The following is a 23,035-nucleotide window of genomic DNA, read 5'->3' on the forward strand; positions in this document are numbered from 1 at the left end:
ACCTAGTGGGTATTTGATAAATGACAGCTGAATCAGAACTAAATGAAGAAAAAAATATATAAATACATTAAATTTTAAATTTAACAATAAGTCTAAGTTCACAGTTCAAGACATTAATAGAAATCAAGTGACGATACTATATGATAGAAAAAATTCTTGTTTTAGGATTTAAAGAAAAGATAATATGGAAACAAGTAGGGATTAGTAAAGAAAAGTTGACAAAGGTCAGATTTGAGCTGGTCCTTTAAAAAGAATGTGTATTTTTCAAAATTATTTTCCACTCCTTCATATATTGACTGCTTTCTACATGCAAGTCACTGTTCCAGGTGCTGAGGATATAGCAGTGGAACAGATAAACATGGTCCTTACATTCCAGGGGGAAGAGAACAAAAACAGACAAAGGAAAGGGGACAGAGGACAAGAAGGAAAGAAGGGAGGGAGGAGACACAACTAAGAAAAAAGATCACGTAGGGGGTCAGTGCTCTGTAGAAAATACCAGGTAATGTGATAGCACATAACTTGGTGGGTCAAGGATGCCTTCTCTAAGTATATTGAAGTTGCAATCTGACAGACGAGAGGCCATGAGAAGATCAGAGGTTAGAGTATTTGAGGCTGAGGCAACAGCCTGTGCAAAATCCTAAAGGAGAAAAGCTAGATGGATTTAAGGGACTGAAAGCAGCCAGTGAGGCCGAAGCATAATCAGTAGAGGGTCCAGCAGGGAGAGAGAAGGCTGGAGAGGAAGGCACGGACAGTGGTTCTCAACTTTGGCTGCCTGTTGGAACTACTAAGTAGCTTTTGGAAAAATACTGAAGTCTGGGTTCCACTCAGACCAACCACTCAGACCATCTGGTGATAGGGCCTGGACACTGGAAGTTTTTCAGAGTTCCTTAGGTGATTCTAGTAGGCAGCCAAGGTTGAAAAGCATTGATGGAGGGCTCATAAGCCAGGGTAAGGAGTCCTTAACTTTATTCTATGTATCATAGGAGGCTATTGAAAGATTCTAAGCAGGGAAATGACATGATCTGATTTACTTCCACTATTCTTTAGAGAATAGATTATGGGATGCAATATCTTCTAATTAAGTATCTACACTTGTTTAATATCTCAAATTAAATATCTACAAAAGAGTGTATAACTAAAATGTTTTCACCAAGAGATAAATTTTAAAATAAGTAAACTAAAACTGTAAGATATTAACGAAAGGAAGTGAAGACAACACAAATAAATGGAAAGATATTCCATGCTCATGAGCTGAAAGAATTAGTATTGTTAAAAAATTCCAAAGCCTAAAGCAGTCTACAGATTCAATGTAATCCCTATCGAAATTCCAATGGCATTTTTCACAGAAATGGAGCAAACAATCCTAAAACTTGTACGGAACCACAAAAGGCACTGAACAGCCAAAAGGTCTTGAGAAAGAACAAAGCTGGAGGCATCACATTTCTTGATTTCAAACTATATCACAAAGCTATCGTAATAAAAACTGTATGATATTGGCATAAAAAAACACACACACAGATCAATGGAATAGAATACGGAGCCCAGAAATAAACCCACACATACATGGTGAATAAATTTATGACAAATGAGTCAAGAACATACATTGGGGAAAGGATATTCTCTTCAATAAATGGTACGAGGAAAACTGTAGAGCCATACGCAAAGAAATGAAACTGGACCTCTACCTTACACCATACACAAAAAGTCAACTCAAAATGGATTGAACACTTGAATGTTAAGACCTGAAATCACAAAACTCCTAGAAGAAAATATAGACAGTAAGCTCCTTGACATTGTCCTTGGATTTTTTGAATGTGACCAAAAGCAAAGGCAACAAACCCAAAAATAAACATGTGGGACTACATCAAAAGAAAAAGAAAAAGCTTCTGCACAGCAAAGAAAACCAACAAAATGAAAAGGCAACTAACTGAATGAGAAAAAATATTTGTAAATCATGTATCTGATAAGGGGTTAATATCCAAAATATATAAAAAACTCATACAGCTCCATAGGAAAAAAACAAACAATCTGATTTAAAAATGGGGACCTGAATAGACATTTTTCTAAATACCAACAGGTACAAGAAAAAGTGCTCAGCATCACGAACCTGGAAATGCAAATCAAACCTCAATGAGATCACCTCACACCTGCTATTACCAAAAAGACAAGAGATAACAAACGTTGATAAAGATGTAGAGAAAAGAGAACACTTCTGCACTGTTGGTGGGAATATAAATTGGTATAGCCACTATGGAAACAGTATGGAGGTTCCTCAAAATATTCAAAATATAACTACCATATGCTCCAGCAATCCCACTTCTACGTATATATCCAAAGAAAATGAAAACAGGATACTAAGAGAACTCTGTACTCCTGTGTTCACTGCAACATTATTAACAAGAGCCAAGAAAAAAGGAAACAACCTAAGTGTGCATCCATGGATGAATGGATAAAGAAAATGTTTTTAATACATATAATAGAATATTATTCAGCCATGAGAAAGCAGGGAGTCCTGCCATTTGTGACAAACATGGATGGGCCCCAAGGGCATTATGCTAAGTGAAATAAGCCAAACAAAGAAAAATAAATACTCTATGGTATCACTTATATGTGAAATCTAAAAAAAAAACACAAAAACAAAAAAATGGAGAAAAGTGTTTTGGTTGTCAGGGGCTGGGAGGTGAGGGAAATATGGAGAAATTGGTAAAATGATACAAACTTTCAGGTATAAGATGAATAAGATCCGGGCACCTGAGTGGCTCAGTTGGTTAAGCGTCTGCCTTCAGCTCAAGTCATGATCTCAGGGTCCTGAGATCGAGCCCCATGCTGGGCTCTCTGTCGGTGGGAAGTCAGCTTCTTCCTCTCTCTCTGCCCCTCCCCCACCCTGCTGGTGCATGTGCGCATGCTCTCTCTCTCTCAAATAAATAAAATCTTTGAGGAAAAAAAAGATAAGATCTGAAGTGACAATGTAAAATGTGATGACTATAGTATTATATAATTGATATATTCTAAGAGAGTGGAATTTCAATGTTCTCACCAAAACAAGAGACTGAGAAAGAAATATCTACAAATATTCAACCACATAACTGATATGTTCTTAAAAATCCTAAGTGAAGTTCCATATGCCAAATATATTTTCCACCAAATTCTCAACAATAGGTCTAGAGATAGTGGGTTAGAGCTACTTGGAGATGTGCATAGCTATAGTGGATCCTACAAAAAGCAAATGATGCTAGACTACTAACTGGCTGTGGGGGTTAGGGGAGATGGGGGGGAGGCTAAGAAGTGTGTCATGGCTGCATTGCTTGACAATTCTTTTGATCAGCCTAATGTGTCCCCTTTGGGACTTTCCTAACAAAACTAAAGCTGCTCTCTCTGAACTGATCCCCATGGCAGACACTGTACAGCAGGGAGCTGAACACTTATTCATTAGGTGGGAGATAGGGAAGAGTTGATGGATTCAAAGAGGGTCATTAAGGATAAGTGTGGAGTCTCCTGCCTGAAGCAGCACAGAAAGAGGCTTGCTAAGATTCGAGAAATAGGCTGGTGGAGGTAGCAGGTCAACTTCACCTTGCTCACCTTCCCACCTATGTGAGGGCACAATGGACATCAGTCCTCTCCTGTGCAGAGGCTGTCTGCCCACAGCTACCTAATTACGGTAGAGTTTAAAGGAACCACAGGAAGCCTCACAGGAGCTGGGAATGGCCAAAGACCCTCTTCAGATTGTTAATCTCTTACCAGTAGTCCATAGGGTATAAAATCAGGAATGTGGCAGCTTCTACCATCTTAAATTCCAAGCTACTTCAACTCTAAGTCCCCAGAAGCACTCAATGAACTCTGTTAAAGAATACCTTTCCCTTTGCTATCCTTTTTTTTTTTTTTTAAAGATTTTATTTATTTTTTTTGACAGAGAGAGCACTTGAGCAGGGGGGAGAGGGACAGAGGGAGAAGCAGACTCCCCACTGAGCAGGGAGTCCAATGCGGGACTCGATCCTGAGTCGAAGGCAGATGCTTAACCGACTGAGCCACCCAGGCACCCTGCTGTCCTTTTTTGACTGTTTCTATGGTTTTGTCAAATAGCTTTCATTTCAAATACCTCAGAAAGCCCTGTTTCTACTATGAGACTGGCTTATAAATCAGCAATAAAGTTCTACACATTCAGAAAGTGGTTTGGATCCTGCATAGTTGTATTTTTTTAACAGGGGAAAAATAGAAAAACAAAGTATTTCAGATTCACCAAAGGCAACCAGACAATAAAGCTGAGAGGATGTATATACTTTTTATTTCCAAAAATAAAATATGTTTGCAAAATACACTGTACATCCAAAAATTGTGAATTTCAAGATCAAATCAGAGTTATATCCTTCTTTCTTTCCTTTTTTGACGTATTCCTCACAAAAAGAATACAGACATATAACATCATCACTAATCTCATTAACCTCTAGCAAACTCCTCATTCTTGCTGTGATCTTTGATGACTATAAAATACTAAGGACCCTTAAAATATTGCCCTAAGGACTTAAAGGTAGAAAATAAGTGGCCATAATTAATTTTCAGAAAATTATGAATAAAAAGATATAAACTGTAACAGCACATATATGAAACATGGAGGAAGGAATAAAAAAAGGGTGTTTTTGGTTTTGTTTTTTTTTAGAATGTATTTGAGCTTAAATGACCATCAACTTAACATAGACTGCTATATATTTAGGATGTTATAAATGAACCTCATGGTAACCACAAATCCAAAACTATAATATATACAAAAACAAAAAATAATAAAGAGAAAGAAATCCCACCACTCTACAGAAATTCATCAATCACAAAGAAAGAGTGCAAGGAAGGAACAGAGAACTACAAAAACTACCAGAAAACAATGAACAAAATGGCAATAAGTACATACCTATCAATAATTACTTTAAACATAAATGGCCTAAATGCTCCAATCAAAAGATACAGGGTGGCACAAAAGATTAAAAAAAAAAAAAAAAAAGGACCCATTTACATACTGCCTACAGGAAACTCACCTCAGTCATGAAGACACATACAAAATTAAAGTGAAGGGATGGAAAAACATTTACCATGCAAATGGACATGAAAAAAAAAAAAAAAGCCAGAGTGGCAATACTTAGACAAAACAGATTTTAAAACAAAAACTATAACAAGAAATAAAGAAGGGCATTACAAAATAATAAAGGGATCACTCCAACAAAAGGATATAACAATTGTAAATATCTCTTCACCCAACACTGGAACACCTGAATACATCAAACAAAGATTACTGAATACAAAGGGAGAAATTAATGGCAACACAGTAACAGTAGGGAACTTTAACACCCAACTTACATCAATGGATGTAAGGAAAATCAATAAGGAAACAGTGTCTTTGAATGACACATTAGACCAAATGAACTTAACAGACACATACAGAACATTCCATCCAAAAACAACAGATGACACATTCCTTTCAAGTGCACATGTGATATTCTCCAGAACAGATCACACGTTAGGCCATAAAACAAGTCTCAATAAATGTAAGAAGACCGAAATCATACCACACATCTTTTCTGACCACAACAGTATGAAACTAGAAATCAATCACAAGAAAAAAACACAAACATGTGGAGATTAAACAATACTAAACAACCAAAGGGTCAATGAAGAAATCAAAGAAGAAATAAAAAAATACATGGAGACAAATGACATACATCCAATGGTCCAAAATTGCGAGAACAGTTCTAAGAGGGAAATATATAGCAATATGGACTTATCTCAAGAAACAAGAAAAAGCTCAAATAAACAATCTAACTTTACATATCTAAATGAACTAGAAAAAGAAGAACAAACCAACCCATGGTGAGTAGAAGGAAGGAGATAATAAAGATCAGATCAGAAATAATGGACACAGAGACCAAAAATAAATAAATAAAAATAGAAAAAAATCAATGAAACCAAGAACTGGTTCTTTGAAAAGATAAACAAAACTGATAAACCCTTAGCCAGACTCATCAAGAAAAAATGAGAAAGGACCTAAATAAATAGAGAAGAACTGACACCACAGAAATACAAAGGATTATAGGAGAACACTATGAAAAGCTATATGTCAACAAATTGGACATCCTAGAAGAAATGAATAAATTCCTAAAAACATACAATCTTCCAAAACTGAATCAGGAAGAAATAGAAAATCTGACCAGAGCAATTACTAGTAACAAAGTTGAATTGGTAATCAAAGAACTACCAAAAAATAATAACCCAGGACCAGATGTATTCATAGGTGATTTCTACCAAACATTTATTTTATTTTTTTAATGTTTTTTTATTATATTATGTTAGTCACCGTACAGTACATCCCTGGTTTCTGATGTAAAGTTCGATGATTCATTAGTTGCGCATAACACCCAGTGCACCATGCAATACGTGCCCTCCTTACTACCCATCACCAGTCCATCCCATTCCCCCACCCCCCTCCCCTCTGAAGCCCTCAGTTTGTTTCCCAGAGTCCATAGTCTCTCATGCTTCATTCTACCAAACATTTAAAGAAGAGTTAGTACCCATTCTTCTCAAACTATTCCAAAAAATGGAAGAGGAAGGAAAGCTTCTAAATACATTCTGTGACACTAAAATTACCCTGATACCAAAACCAGACAAAGACATCACAAAAGGGAAAACTACAGGCCAATATCCAACAACACATTCAATGGATCACTCACCATGATCAATTTAATATTTGCAAATCAGTCCACATGATACACCACATTAACAAAATGATGGATAAAAATCATGATCATCTCAATAGATGCAAAAAAAAAGCATTTGACAAAATTCAACATTCGTTCATGATTAAAACTCTCAAAAAAGTAGGTTTAGAGGGACTGTACCTCAACATAATAAAGACCATATATGAAAAACTTACAGCAAACATCATACTGAATGGTGAAAAACTGAGAGCTTTCCAAGATCAGGAAAAAGATAAGGATGCCCACCTCTCACCATTTTTATTCAACATAGTACTGAAAGTTGAAGCCATAGCACTCAGACAAGAAAAAGAAGAAAGAGGCATCCATATTGATAAAGAAGAAGTTAAACTGTCACTACCTGCAGATGAAATGATATTATACATAGAAAACCCTCAAGACTCCACCAAAGAACTATTAGGAGTCATAAATAAATTCGGTAAAGTTGCAGGATACAAAATGAATACCCAGAAATTAGTAGTAGCATAGGGAATATAGTCAGTAATGTTGTAATAGTGTTGGAGGGTGACAGATGGTAGCTACACCTGTGGTGAACATAGCATAACATACACAGAATGTGAATCACTATGTTGTACACCTGAAACTATATAACATCGTGTCAAAAAATTAAAAAGAAAAAAAATTGCCCCAAGACCCCTAATTAAAATTACTGCAAAGTACATTTAAAACAAGTACTGACTAACAGAGATGATCGAGTATAACAATGTGTTCTTACCAACAGTACCAGACTTCGTTACATAGAGTCCTTCAGTTTGGAGCTATTCCACAGAGAATCCCCAAATTTGCAAATCCTTCCCTCTTCAAGCTTACAGATCCCATGTTTTTGGATCACCAAGGATGGTAAATGAAATACCTTTCAGGCTTAAGTTCCTTATTTGGTAGGATTCCTTGGTCACTTGTTTTCTTCCCTGGGCTAATGGATTTGGTTTTAACATAATGTTTATTTTTATACACATGCCCAAAGGCCTCCTACTGTGTTTTTAGAAATCTAATAAATACCTCATGATAACTAAATTTGCTAAGATAACAAAAGATTTTGTCTATTACTTAAGAAGTACACGGTTTCAATTAAATAAGGAGTCCAGTGCATAGTTCAAAAAAATTACAAAAGATTTGAATAACAAATTTGGATACTTTTTTAAAAAAGCAAATGATTCCTCCATTCCATTATGTTGTTTTTAAAAAGCTAGCAAATACTACAAACCTATGCCCTTTTAAATGGCAAATTTGTGCAAGATAAGGCTGTTTCTTCTAAATGAACCTCTATAATTGCACAGTTAAATTTTAAGGCACACTTTGCATTTTTTACAACATATAAGTTGAAAAGATATCAAGTTAAACCAGCCAATATCTTGCCTTTTCAATACATAACTTTGTGCTATGTCCTGTCATATACATGCTCCAAGTAGTTCTAGTTATGAGCTTAATGTAAAATACTCCAAGTGTCATTACACTCAACTTTTGACTATGTCTGTCAAAATAAGAGCCTGAGATGTATTTTACAAAGTTTCAGTTATAGAAATAACACGCTGTTAAGATGCATTTCTATCAGTTGAAGACAACCATTAATTTTTTGAAATTCCTCCATTCCATTATGTTGTTTTTAAAAAGCTAGCAAGTAGAAAAACAGACCAATACTGAAAAACAAACTGATGTGACAACACTAGCATGCTAAAACCAATCAAGCTAATGTGATGGAAAGCATTCCAAATAAAAACAGATGGTAGCGTAGGGCCTCAACCCAGTTCCCTCTTATCTCAGAGTGATCCTCATTGTCTGCTGCTTATTGTTTTTAAAGATGTACAATCAAGCAGGCAAAAAAAAAAAAAAAAAAAAGGCTTGAAAATTAATAAGCTAGAAACTATTGTACAAGCTTTGGCTAATTTCAGGTATAAACTCTGGCACTTAACATTTCTCATCCTTAATTCTGAAAGTCAGGAAATTCCACTTTACTGGCATATTTTAGAGTAACTAGTCGGTTAACTTTTGGTAAATCACTTTGATCACTTCAAAGAGGCTACAGAAAGGTTATTAGGTCATCACAAAACTTTATTTTGGAAAGACATAGAAATACATAGAAAATTATAATTCTAGAACTGAAATGAATTTGTCTCAAAACAGAGTCTCCGGCTTTATCCTATAAGAACCTGTTCTCAGAAATCAGGAGTTTATCTAAATAATTCTCTCGCTTTTTCTACATTACAGAACTCTATAAATAGAAAAGCTCTTAAATGTTTTAATGGGGAGAATGAGAACAATGTCTGAATAATCACACCTATCCCTGACATACATAAAAATAAAAGTCATTCCACTTAAAATATTTTTAGATTTCCCAAGCCTCAAAGATGGTGCATATTTCCCTGAATATCTTCTTCATGCCAAGCACTGTACTGTGGTCTAGCCCACTGGTTCTCAATTCTGTTGGGCTTAATACCCCTATTTTAAAACACTACCTTTGAACGTTTGCTTTATAAGCTTGAAAAAATCCACGGGTAATACAATGCACCTACATACATAATTTCAAATAAAAATATAGGATAATGCCTAAACTTTAGTACAAGGAAAATAACTTGTTATAAAATACTACATAACTTCAACAAATATATGGTCACAACTACACCAAAAATATGATGATGAAATCAGGTGCTTGTAGCTACAGAGAGAATCACCATGGATATGAACACTGTATTGGCTGATACAGGTGTGCTATATTTGTAACTCAAATACCATGAATGGTAATACTTTCAGTAGCGTGATCTTCTAAAATGGTCAGGGTGGTAGGCAGAATAATACTCCTACACAAAGATGTCCAAGAGTCTGTGAATATGTTACTCTGTATGACAAAAAGAACTTTGCAGATATGACTAAATGAAGGACCTTAAGAAGGGGAGATTACCCTGGATTACCCATGTGGGCCCAATCTTATGACATGCGTCCCTAAAGCTGCAGGACCTTTCCCAGCTGTGGTCAGAGAGAGAGAGGGCAGCACGAGAAGGACTCAGTGCTCCGTTGCTGGCTCTGAAACAGAAGGCGCTATGTGCAAGGACTGGAGAGAGTCCAATCTAGAAGCTGAAAAAGGCATAGGTGAATTCCTTCATGAACTGGGTATAAGGAAAGGCTTTCTAACCATGATTCAAAACCTAGATGTAATAAAACAAAATATTAATAAATCTAACTACAAAAAAACCTTTAATTTTATGGGGCAAAAAAAACGTATGCATAGATAAAGCCAAAGGACAACTGACACTGAGAAAAAATACATGCAGCATATATCCCAGACAAAAAGCAAAATGGCTAATACATTAAGAACTCAAAAACAGAAGGGGAAAAAAAGCCAAACACTCAATAGAAAAATGGGGGAAAAAAAAAAGAAAAGGTAATTTAGTAAGAAAAGACATGATAAAATGTTCCTTAAAATTATAAATGATTTTCAGGGATGCCTGGGTGGCTCAGTTGGTTAAGTGTCTGCCTTCGGCTCAGGTCATGATCCCCCAGAGACCCCTATCAGGCTCTTTGCTCAGCGGGGAGCCTGCTTCTCCCTCTGCCTGCTGCTCCCCCTGCTTGTGTGCTCTCTCTCTCTCTGACAAATAAATAAATAAAACCTTTAAAAAAAAAATGAAATGATTTTCAATTCTCTCTCCCTAATATAAGAAATGCAAATTAAAACTACTCCTTAGATACCATTTCAAAGCATCAAACTGGCAACCATTAAAAAGCTTGGTAGCCCTGTCGGCATTGTTGATGAGAAAGCAAAATGGTATCATGTTTATAGAGGAAAATTTGGCAATTCCTAACAAAACTACCCATGCATTTATCTATCGACCTCACAATCCCACTTCTAGGAATTAATCCTGAAGATACACTTCTAACAATATAAAAACACATAGGCACAAAGTTATTCACTGCAACTTCATGTGTAATTATACAACATTGGGAATAAAACCAATTATCCATATATAGGAGATTGGTTAGATAAACTATGGTCTGTCCATATGAGAGAATAATATGCAAATACAATGAGGAAGAATGAGAAAGATGGCTATGTAAAGATAACAGCACTTAGTTTACACTATTACAAAATTCACAAAGGATATAGGATTTGTAAGTTTTACTTTTTCATCTTGACATCTACTATATGCCCATGAAGGGTATCTAATTGTGGAACAGCACGTTGTCCTTCCCCCCCAAGGAGTTTGCAAACGACAGGAGAGACAAACAGCTAAATTCCATCAACTCCAAGATAAACACTTTTTACGTTTTAATATCCCTGAAATCAGGATGCACCTTCAATGGACAGAATCTTACATCTGCTGGCCAGCTAATTATTCTCTGCCCATGTCTGAACTTGGTTTTGTATATCTGTTTGTGGCAAAAAAGGGGAACTATAATCCATTCATGTTTTGGTCAACAAATTAAAGACCACTTGGGAAAAGAATATGAGTCATAGCCATTGCCTTAAAACATTTCGATCAACCCCTTCTGTTAAAATCAAGAAAGTACCAGTATCAAAACCCAAATAGCTACCAGTAGCTTGGAAGAATATCCTGGAAATAACGGAAGAGCACTCTGTTCTTGACAGAGCACAGATGATGTGGAGAATATTATGTGAAACAACATAAACATCTACACCTGAATCAAAAAATGCTTTAAAAGAGTCAGACTGAAGGTGAAGAAGTTTTAAAAATATTTCCACCATTTATTGCATTTATATTTTTTTTTCTGCATGCACAAGAGATATATGATCTAAATTAAGTCTAAAAGAGTTCTTTCATTAAGAATAAAATAAAAACGCTAACTGATAAAGTCATGTCCTAATTTTATTTGCTACACAACTTTCTTAGCAGAACACAAAATAATGGCATGTCTTACAACTGATGGCATATTGGCCTGAATGAAATACAGTATCATTACAGTACAGAACCACAGATTTAAGAGCCTATGAAACACACAGGGAGTACATACAAATCAAACTGGGGACTTGTCAGAAAATGCAGAGATAGCAGCAGTGGAGCTAAATTGTGAAGAGTAAGCAAACTGGTCCACAGGAAAAGGAGGTTCATACAGCATGAGAAAAGCAGGAAAGTGTGGCGGCCTCACACAGCAAGTCATGTTGAAGAGACCACAAACCATTCTTTATGGCTGGAGTTAAAAGATGAACGTTAGCTACACGGGTTGAAGCCTCAAACCTGGCAAGGAGAGGTTTGGAGAGGCCAAAAAAAAAAAAAAAAAAAAAAAAAAGCAGTGTGCTAAGCAGCAGAATTTGAATATTATCTTCCAAACCATTAGAAGTGATTCAAAGGCTTAAAGCAGGGGGAAAATTAGAAAGAACAAAATTCAGTGTTGGAAGGATGGATTGGGAAAAACCCAGGCTGGAAACAGGTGGAAAGCCTAGAAAGTTAGTTTTGATAACCGAGGTAAGAAGGGCTAAGCCCCAGAGGTAAAGCTACTGTAGCAGGAACACACAGAAGTACTGACATAAACACCAATAAAAATGTGTAAAGTTTCTCAGCAATTAAAAAGAACACACTACTGAAACATGCAACAGCGTGGAAGAATCTCAAATGCATTAATAAGTGAAAGAAACCAGACTCAAAAGGCTGTTTAAATCCATTTATACACCATTCTAGAAAAGGCAAAATAGGGATAGAAAACAGATCAGTGGTTACCCATGTCAGGGAGGCGGTGATTACAAAGAGGCACAAGGGAATTTTTTAAGCTGATGGAAATGTCCCATTATCTCAATTGTGATAGTGGTTATACAACCAAATGTGTTTGTCAAAATGGACTGATTTTACTATATGTGAATTGCACCTCAATAAAAGCAAAAAAACAAAAAACAACTTAACTTAAAAAAAACACCAAAGGGGTACCTGGGTGTCTCAGTCGGTTAGGCACCCACCTTTGGCTCAGGTCATGATCTCAGGGTTCTGGGATCAAGCCCTGTCTCTGGCTCCCTGCTCGGTGGGGAGTCAGCTTGTCTCTCTCCCGCTGTCCCTCCCCCTATTCGTGCTCACTCTCTCTCTCAAATAAATAAATAAATAAAAATTTAATTTAATTTAATTTAATTTAATTTAAAAAAACAAAAAACACCAAAACTGTGACAAGGTGGAGCACAGCCACACTCATTCATTCATCATGGATTGCCTACGGCTGCTTTTCTACTGCAAGAGCAGAGCTGAGTTGTTTCAACGGGGTCTACTTGGTCCACAAAGACCAAAAAATTTACAGTCCAGTCCTTTAAAGAACGAGTTTATCAACCCGTTATAGAGTAATATCACCCATTTGTTTGGTTCTCCTTAAAAAAAGCCCTCAATTGCCCATAAAAGGAACAGGAAGACAGTAACAGAATGTGCATAAACACTCTGTTCAGGCTAACTAGAGGATAGAAATGAGTTGTTTTCTAAATACATCTTGAATTAAATCTCCAAAAGAAGAGAGTATATATCCAGTTCTAAATAACAGCCACAGATTGTTTTTAGAAATGTTCACAAAACCCTCCCATTATATTACCACATCTTCTGATTCAACCTATTGTTTAAATTATATGTTTGATGAATATTTTTTCTTATTAAAGTGATAAGAAACTGGCTTTTTATTGAAGTAATTAGCCAGCAGTCTAAAACTGCTTCTTTATGTAACTTCTCCATGAAACAAGGAGCTTTCCGGTGTATCTGAGGTTTGAAGTGTGCATTCAAATAATTAGACGTTAACACTTCACTTCTTTGAAGCTGCAAAATATGGATAACAAAGCCTGTGGCATTTTTACATAAAAATAAAGCAAAAGCACTATGCGAAAATCTTAAAAATGTGGTCCGGAAAGAAATTATACCAGCTGCCTAAAAATAATTTTGATATATATGAGTTGTATTCACTACTCATTTTTAAAATGAAGAAATGTAATAAAGTGTTAATATGCAGGGGCAATAATCACAATGGTGACTTTAAAGTTAGTTGAGCATAAACTTGAGCCACCTTTTCCAATAATGGTGATATATTACACGGAGTCATCTATACTCTGTTGTTTCCAATAAAGTATACTTGTGAAGCAACTTGTTGGAGTAAAGTTGTAGTTTGTGGCTTTACAATTTAATTTGTAAAATTCCCTGTGTGTGCAATTGCCACCTGCTTATTAGTACCCTGATGAAATTTACTGAGATAACTATTCCATACAATGTATAATATTTATAATTTTGTAATTATAAATAACAAAATGCACTATAACTTATCTATGAAATTAAGACAAACAACATTATAGTTACTGGAGCATGACTAGTTTAATTCTAATCATATTGTATACTCTTTTTTTTTCCTAAGGATTATACTGTCTCTTTTTTTATCTAAAGACTATAATGTTAGCATGACTCTGACATTATAGGCAAGAAATATTGAATCAGACTGAATAAAAAGTCCCTTCAGATTGGAAAGGAAATTTTATTCTTTTAATCTTTAAATGTTTATATGCACTAAATTTTATACTTTGAATTTTAAAGCATATTCTATACAGAGGAGGTAAGAGACAAAGCAACGTCATTAACAATGAGAATCTAAAGAAGACATGAGATAGGAGCCTTAGTAATCCTGGGACTTGAAAAGGATTGCTCAATCGGTAGGGGAAGGAAGGGATAAAGAAAGGGGGGGGTAATCAGAAGGGGGAATGAAACATGAGAGACTATGGACTATGAGAAACAAACTGAGGACCTCAGAGGGGAGGGGGGTGGGGGAATGGGATAGACCGGTGATGGGTAGTAAGGAGGGCACGTATTGCATGGTGCACTGGGTGTTATACACAACTAATGAATCATCGAACTTTACATCAGAAACCAGGGATGTACTGTATGGTGACTAATGTAATATAATAAAAAATCATTATAAAAAAAAAAAAAAAGCAGCACACCAGGCAAAAAAAAAAAAAAAGAAAGAAAAAAAAAAGAAAAGGATTGCTCAAGTCAACCATTTTAAAGTTCTTATGTGATGATGACATACACTGTTCTTTAAAAATAAATTTTATAGGAGAAGAAATTGGAAGGAGCTGAGGTAAGTAAATTCTTCAATAGCCTTATGAAGATTAGTCTATGTGGGGCAAGAAAAAATACAAAGAAGACACGAAGGATGGCAGATGGTAGCAAAATAAGAAATCAAGAAACCAAGATGAGCTACACAGAATCATGTAGAAAGTCAGCCTCCAAGGTTGAGTATTAACCATTTAAGTGAATATAGCTATCTTAAAATCTTGATGAGAGAAAAGTACAAAGTCAAGGCAAAGACAAGAAGTGAGTAAATAAATCCAAGACACAGAGCAGTGAAAACAAAGGAGAGAGAATGAAAGGAGGATGCTTTCCACTGTATTTGGATAAACAGGAAGAAGTAGCGATTGTAGATTAGATGGAAGATGGAAAAAAGGATTTGGTTTGAGTTTAGCTATAGGAAGAAAAACTTAGCTAAAAATTAAAAATGACTCTAAGATTTCAATATGTTTTAGATAGTGATTATTTCACTAAAAGTCCCATGAACTTATTTGCTCTTAAAATTCTTACTGGAGTTGACTTGGCTTTTATCCAACTAGTACTTTTAACAAAAGAAAGATATCTCAGATCTGGTGCTGTTTACGATGGTGTGGAAAGAAATCTGGAAACATGCCCTTATCTGGTTGTGAAGGAAAAGAATAATAACTTGGATTTCTTCAATAATATGAAATCACTGGCTTCAACACTAAAAAAAGAATAACCAGTTAAAAGAATCTGACCTAACACTTGAGCCAAGTGATTTAAGATTTTTATAACCTATTATAAAATTTACTTTATGTACTGCCACAAATTTGTGTTAAGGCTCTGTTTTTCTTTTTCTTCATATGAAATCCAGTTCTAAAAATAGTCAAGTCTAAAAATAAAGCAAAACCCACAGATTAAGTGTAGCTTTATACATGTACAAATAACAGGGAAATCTCCACATCTTCTAGGAAAACAGATGTTGGGTTACTTATTCCTACTAAATTCTCTGAGTCGGCTCACACTTCCAGAAATTTTCAATTAATATGGGCTATATTAATCCATCTTTAATTCTATTAAATTTGTTCCTCTATCCCATAAAGATCAATGAGCTCTACTAATAAATATGAAAGTGTGAACAAAAAGTCTTATATTTGATCTCAGGAACTTGGTTTCTATCATGAAAGCCAACTGATTATTAACAGTTACAAAACTGCAAATGACAATAAGTGCCTAACTTATGCTTTGATCCAGTTCATGGAAAGAAGCTATACGGAAAGAGGTGGAAACAAACCTCACCTACATTTTTATATTTCTCTAATTTTTTCTGAAGTCTATGCTTCAGAAACCACTTTTCTTCTAGATATTTCTGTAAAGACTAATGAACAGAAAAGCAAAATTGGAAAAGGGGTTTCCAGAATATGTGATTAATTTGCATAATTATCTCTGTGCCAGTTTTCCCAATCCTTAATGGTAGCATTTTCCTACCTTTGTTTATTCATCAATCAACAAACTGAACAAGAAAGTATAAAACATTAAAATAGTATTTTTATTAGCTTGCTGCCACTCTCCAAAAATATGTAAGAAAATCTGTTCTTGGCCTCTTAAATTAATTTTCTTTCACATATAAAGAAAACATTTTCAATGGCGGGATGCTTTGGGTAATTTTCCAGTGGAGTTGAGATCTGAATTGATGGATACATACATACTCTCTTGCTTGGTTCTTCTTTTAATGAATAACAGAATGAGGTGACCATAATTTTCACAGCTCAAGCATATAATCTTAGGATAACTTACCATTACCAAATCAACATAAACTGAAACCTAATAGAGAAATAGTATTATCTGGAAAATTTTATAAGGCTAAATTATTTTCAGCTTTCATTAGAATGGGAGTTTGTTTTTGTTTTTTTTTTTTAAGATTTTATTTATTTATTTGACAGAGATAGAGACAGCCAGGGAGAGAGGGAACACAAGCAGGGGGAGTGGGAGAGGAAGAAGCAGGCTCATAGCGGAGGAGCCTTATGTGGGGCTCGATCCCGTAACACCGGGATCACGCCCTGAGCCGAAGGCAGACGCTTAACCGCTGTGCCACCGAGGCGCCCCTAGAATAGGAGTTTTTATTTAATGTGAAGAAAATAATCATGTGTCTAATTTTAGAAATAATATTACCAATAAATTAGGTTGGAGTCATAGAGAGAAGAAATATTATCCTCAAAAGGTCTTCTCCATATGATTTCAAAGCAATGGCACCTGGGAAATAAATTATGCTTATATTTATCCTTGACCTGTAAGTGGAATATAAAATATTAGAGTAAAATTTAACTTACTTGACAAATATATTAATGATTTGGGCTCCCCAATTATTTAGTAGAAAAGTATTTGCATTGGAAATTAGAAAGGTGATAGTTAACAGGTTGGTGAGATGATAAAATGCCATCCTCAGATCACTTCTAACATCAGCTATGTAAGAGCAGAGACAGATAAACTAGCATACTGAACTAACCATCTGCCTTCTGATCTCTGCAAAGACATCAAGAGGAGTGATTTCGTAAGACAGCTGGGTATTCTTCATGGCATCTCGCATATATTAAAGTTTAAGATAAACTCCCTCTCCCAATTTCCTTAATTCTCTTTAAAAAGCCAGTAGGTCTACAATCAATTTATAAAAACTCATTTCAAAATATATTTTCGGTGGTTCCAAGACTTGCCACCTCCTGTACAATGTAGAAATTTATTTTCTTTTCTCTACATGTTTATATCTAAAGACCAAGGATATCACTACTATTTTAATCTCGTCACCTCATTTTCTTCATGATTTCATAAACTTGGATCATATGCTTCTTCACAGATTTCATTTAAACTGGCCAATTCAACCAATAGGCACAAAGTAACCTAAAGCGGCACTGAAAGGAATCTTCTCAACACTTTGAAGTATGAGCTGCCAACATTTTCTATAACCCAAAGTAACAATAAGTAACTGGATTAAATGTCATCTTTCAAAAATAAAAACATTCTTAAAGTATACTTAGTGTCAGTAACAATAAGAAAGTTTAAAGAATAAACTAAAAATGCAAAATACAACCTAAAATATAAGTAAATAGTATCACATCCACTTCAAAAATTGTTCAAAGAATAAAAACAGAGACTCTGCTATAAGTAAAAAGATATCATAACCACCCAAAGACTAACATATAGAATCAATAAATTAGCAGGATAAAAATGTTTTAGGAGGTATCATTACAAATACATTAGAGAAAATTTTACTCTGTAAAAATACCAGCCATAAGTTTGCTTTTTTATCATACTACATACAACATGTACATACACAAAAATAATCTATTCAAAAATACGTAGGAATAAATTTAACCAAGAAGATAAGAGTCATAGATTGAAAATTATAAAACACTGCTGAAAGAAATTAAAGAAGAAAATATCTGAGAAGACATTCATGTTCACAGACTGAAAGGCTTAATATTAAGACGACAATATTATCCAAAGTGATCTATAGATTCAGTGCAACCTCTATCAAAATCTCAACAGCATTTTTTTTTTTCATAAATAGAAAAACTTATCCCAAGATTCAAATGGAAACTCAAGGGACCCTGGATATCCAAAACAATCCTGGAAAAGAAAACAAAGTTGGAGGTCTCACACTTCCTGACTTTAAAACTTACCACAAAGCTATAGAAATCAAAGTATTGGCATAAGGACAGACAGATAGACCAAGGGAACAGAAGGGAGAGCCCAGAAATAAACTCTCGCATATATGGTCAACTGATTATTGACAAGGATGCCAAGACTATCCCATGAGGAAAAGACTGTCTTTGATTTGTTGTATGTAACCCCAAAACATAGGCAACAATAACAAAAAGAAAAATTAGACTTGGTCAAAATTAAAAACCTTTGGGGGCGCCTGGGTGGCACAGAAGTTAAGCATCTGCCTTCGGCTCAGGGCGGGATCCCGGCGTTATGGTATCGAGCCCCACATCAGGCTCCTCCACTATGAGCCTGCTTCTTCCTCTCCCACTCCCCCTGCTTGTGTTCCCTCTCTCACTGGCTGTCTCTATCTCTGTCGAATAAATAAATAAAATCTTTAAAAAAAAAAAATTAAAAACCTTTGTGCATTAATTGATAGCATAGAGTGAAAAGACACCTATAGAATGTGAGAAAATATTTGCAAATCATGACTGAAAATGGGTTATTATCCAGAAAATATAAAGAACTCCTACAATTCAGCAACAAAAAGACAACCCAATTGAAACATAGGCAAGGAACATGAATAGGCATTTCTCCAAATAAGACATACAAATGGCCAATAAGCACATGAAAAGATGCCCAATCTCATTAGGCATTAAGGAAATGCAAATCAAAACAAGGAGTTACCACTTCACACACTGCTGGTGGGAATGTAAGCTGCTACGGAAAACAGTTTAACAGTTCCTCAAAAAGTTAAACATAGAATTACAATATGGTTCAGCAATGTCACTTCTAGGTATATACCTAAAAGAACTAAAAGTAGGGCCTCAAATAGGTACTTACACACCAGTGTTTATAGTAGCATTATTCACAATAATCAAAAGGTGGAAACAACCAGAGTGTTCATCAACATCTGAACAGATCAACAAAAAGTAGTATACCCATACAACAGAATATTAAGTCACAGAACAAAATGAAATTCTGATATATGCTTTAACATGAACGAACTCTGAAAACATCACACTAAGTAAAATAGAAATAAAATGACAAAAAGTGTATGATTCCATGTAAAAGAGGTACCTAGAATAGGCAAATTTCATAGGGACTGAAAGTAATACAGAAGTTACCAGAATCCGGGGTTGGGGGGATGGGAAGTTACTGTTTAATTGAATAAAGAGTTTCTACTTGGAATAAAAATGTTCTGGAAGTAAGTCAGACAAAGAAACACAAATACCATATGATTTCACTTACATGTGGAATCTAAAAAACACAATGAACAAACAAACAAAAAGCAGAAACAGACCTGTAAATACAGAGAACAAACTGGTGGTTGCCAGAGGGGAGGGGGTTGGGAGGGATGACAAAATGGGTGAAAGGGAGATGGAGATACAGGAAAGAAAAACAAGTTCTGAAAATAGATAGTGGTGATGGTTACACAACACCTAATTCCAGTGAAATGTATACTTAAAAATGATTAAAGTGGTAAATTTTATGTATATATTTCTACAATAAAGAAATAGTCTATTCAATGAATACCTAATTATCTCCCATTGCTGCTGAAACCCATTTTGTTTAGACTTCCAAATTACTACTAAATGGGTTCTGTGTATGTGTGCACATGCAGGTAAATTCAATCTCTCTTGAAAAGCAGACCCTGGTATGTTCTGTACATGAGATTTCCTAGAATGCACTTTCAAAAGTTCCAAATAATTATCATTGCACTCCAATTTGATTGTTGTTATTTATGTACATCAAAATTAACAGGTCATAACTCATGGAAGAATATTCATAAGTTCTACTGATGGTCCAAATATATATGTTTACAGTCCAAGTGCTAAAAACGAATGTCATACCTGGTAGAGCATTATGGGTTCTATGTTGTATCCTAAGTTATCTGCAAAGTTCTTAGCAATGACTGTTTTTCCACAACCCTACAAATGGAAACACAATCATTCAAGAGATAAGTCAAAACAACCAAAAGCAAGGAAACAGAAATCTGCAGTGAAACTATTCTTACTTTTCCTCCAATTAAACATATGTCTTTAACCATGTGAGACTGCATCATCTCAGCCAGTAGTTGTTTATGGCTTAAAGTTTGTATAAAATGGTCTGATGCACAAGGTTGATTTATTGGCCTGGTCCCAGCTGGCACCTATAATTAAAGAGAAGTAAATATAATATGCATGTTTTTCTCAAAACATTACTAAAAGGAAGCACATAACTGCCATTTAGAAGTCCCTAATAATTGCTTGCTCAACTCAATTCTATACTGCTTTTGATATTTCAATAGAGCAACAACTATTTTCTCATTCACAGATCTGATCATTACCATCAGCCCTCCAAATCAATCATCCCTCTAAAATTAAAGCCCGGTGCTGAGAGACATTTTCATAAGAATCAGGTCATTTTCAGGCTATTTATAACTTATAATAACAATGTCACTACTTGAGAATGAAGGTTTTTGTCCAAATTCCAGTGCTAAGTACAGAATTTAGAGTCAGTCTACTGGGACTCTCCAAAGTCACCAACGACCTCCTGATTTCTAAAATCCATGTCTACAAATCCTTTTCCACTCTTAGTTTACCACTCAGAAGCATCTGTTCATAAAATCTCTCTTCCCATCCATCACACCTACTTCTTTTATTTCCTCTCTCCTTTTTATTAGTCTCCTGGGGATCCTACTAGAGATTTCCATGTTCTGCTGAGGACTCAGGACTTGATCGTACTGTACACAACATAAACCCTAGAGGATTATAAGTTTGGAAAGGACAAGATCAGATTTGAGTTTAGGAAAGATCATCCTGGTGGTAACATAGAAGGCTGACTGGAAGGGACTAGAGGCAATGAGGTCAGAAAGCCATTACCAAAGAGAAGCAAATAATGAAAGCTTGCTCACACATCATGCCTCTGGACACTCATGCCACTGTTTAAACTGCCCGAAGTGTCCTATCACCTTTCCACTCCTAAGCCACTAGAAAATTCCTATGTCATCCCACAAGACTTAGGTCACTCTAAACCCCCACAGCCATTCCAATGCAGTCCTTACTCATCTGTCTCCATTTAGACCATCAGCCTAGTGAGGTCATTCATCTGAAGGAGACAGAAGAGTGTAATGAAAAGTGATCCTGTCCAGAAGTCTCATCTGTGACATTTCTTAGCTGGTGACCATGAGTGAATTGATTACCCTCTTTACATCTCAGCTTTCTAATCTATAAAATGAACCTAATAAAACTTGCCTCCAGGGTTATTGGGGGATTTAGTGGCATAATATATGCAAAGAGACAAATATAGTGACTAATACAGAGTGGGCACTAATAATTCTTAGTACAGAGCCTGGCTTATAGTAGACATAATCAATGTTCAGTTCGATGAATGAATAATACAGCAACATTAATAATATCACAATAAAGCACATAAAAAGTTTATAATTAAAGTATGCTCTGGCACATAAGAAGGCAAGCATTTTCTTTCCTAATTCACTTACAATTCATTTAAGTCCGTGTTTTTCAAGCTGTGTTTTCTAGGGACAGTTTCTTACCTCTTAGGGTTCTCAGGGCCCTCAAAGCGTTACAAGAAAGGGAGGCAGAGCAAGCAGATGGAGCTCTGTGACCAAATATCCTTCCCTTCTTCTAAACACTGTGCAACTAGAATAGCTCCTTTTTTAAATACTGCATATAGCTAAGAACAATTTTATTTGAAAAGAGTGTTCCTTAGCTGCTAAAATATGTTTGAAAACACTATTTCTTACCAAGGACTCAGAATACACAATGCTTTATTCAGTACTTGATTTGATTTTCCCAGAGGTCAACTTTGGTTTTTGATGAAAGGCTATCCCTATGTTTCTCCTGAACTTTTCTAGTTTACAAACACACATGACTGTGGAGACACAGATAAATACAGATACATAGATGTGACACTACAGAACCAAAGATTTATAAGGAGATCATAAACCCAATTTAGGTCATAAAAATGGGCAGAACAAAGCACATCTCAGAAAGTACAAAGCTTGATCCATTACCTGAATGGTCACCTCTTTTTCTGCTATCCGGACAGTCACATTAGCTTGGGGGGCAGGGCTCTCCGCCAGCCTCTCCACTCTCACCACCTCCTTAGGAAGCATAGGGCTTTCTGAATCTTGGAGTTCAAAACGCTACAAAATTACAAGAAAACCATGTAATTTACTTTTTATTTTAGTATTAGTGTTGGATATCCGGAAGATTCCATCTTAATTAGAACTGAAACTCACTCTATATTATAAAAGTAGAGATAAAAAATTAATGAGAATTTTTTCCTGTTTTTACAAATGCCATTCTCCTTAAGCCAATTACGAAAGGTAATATGCAAATAGTTCCTAAAATTCACTAAAGACAGGAAATGAAGTCATTGAATTCCTGAACTGGTAACAGTTTGCAGCCTATACTTCTTGTTAATCAAGGGTTCCAGTTTCCTGGAAAGGAAGATGAGACTCTTGACAACATGTTAAAGTAAAATAAAACTTATTTTGGTTGATTTCTTAAATCAACTGACGTTTATATTGCCTGAAATTCATGAAACCAGAACTTCCTGGACACCATTCTGCTGTTTGCTTGTGTGGTT

At 35.4% G+C, this 23,035-nt stretch overlaps 1 protein-coding gene across 4 annotated transcripts in view; it reads right to left on the bottom strand.

Annotated features, from left to right (window-relative positions):
* VWA8 (von Willebrand factor A domain containing 8) overlaps positions 1-23,035 on the bottom strand; it is a 336,953-nt gene that overhangs the window by 238,881 nt on the left and 75,037 nt on the right. For all 4 annotated transcript variants that reach the window (XM_026493342.4, XM_044381840.3, XM_044381841.3 and 1 more), the window contains 3 exons: positions 22,458-22,589; positions 20,457-20,591; positions 20,293-20,370 (listed from right to left, as the gene is read on the bottom strand). In XM_026493342.4, coding sequence (XP_026349127.2) covers positions 20,293-20,370; positions 20,457-20,591; positions 22,458-22,589 — 345 coding nt within the window. The remainder of the gene's footprint in view (positions 1-20,292; positions 20,371-20,456; positions 20,592-22,457; positions 22,590-23,035) is intronic.

Source organism: Ursus arctos, unplaced genomic scaffold (assembly GCF_023065955.2).
Source record: "Ursus arctos isolate Adak ecotype North America unplaced genomic scaffold, UrsArc2.0 scaffold_10, whole genome shotgun sequence".
NCBI classification, from domain to species: domain Eukaryota; kingdom Metazoa; phylum Chordata; class Mammalia; order Carnivora; family Ursidae; genus Ursus; species Ursus arctos.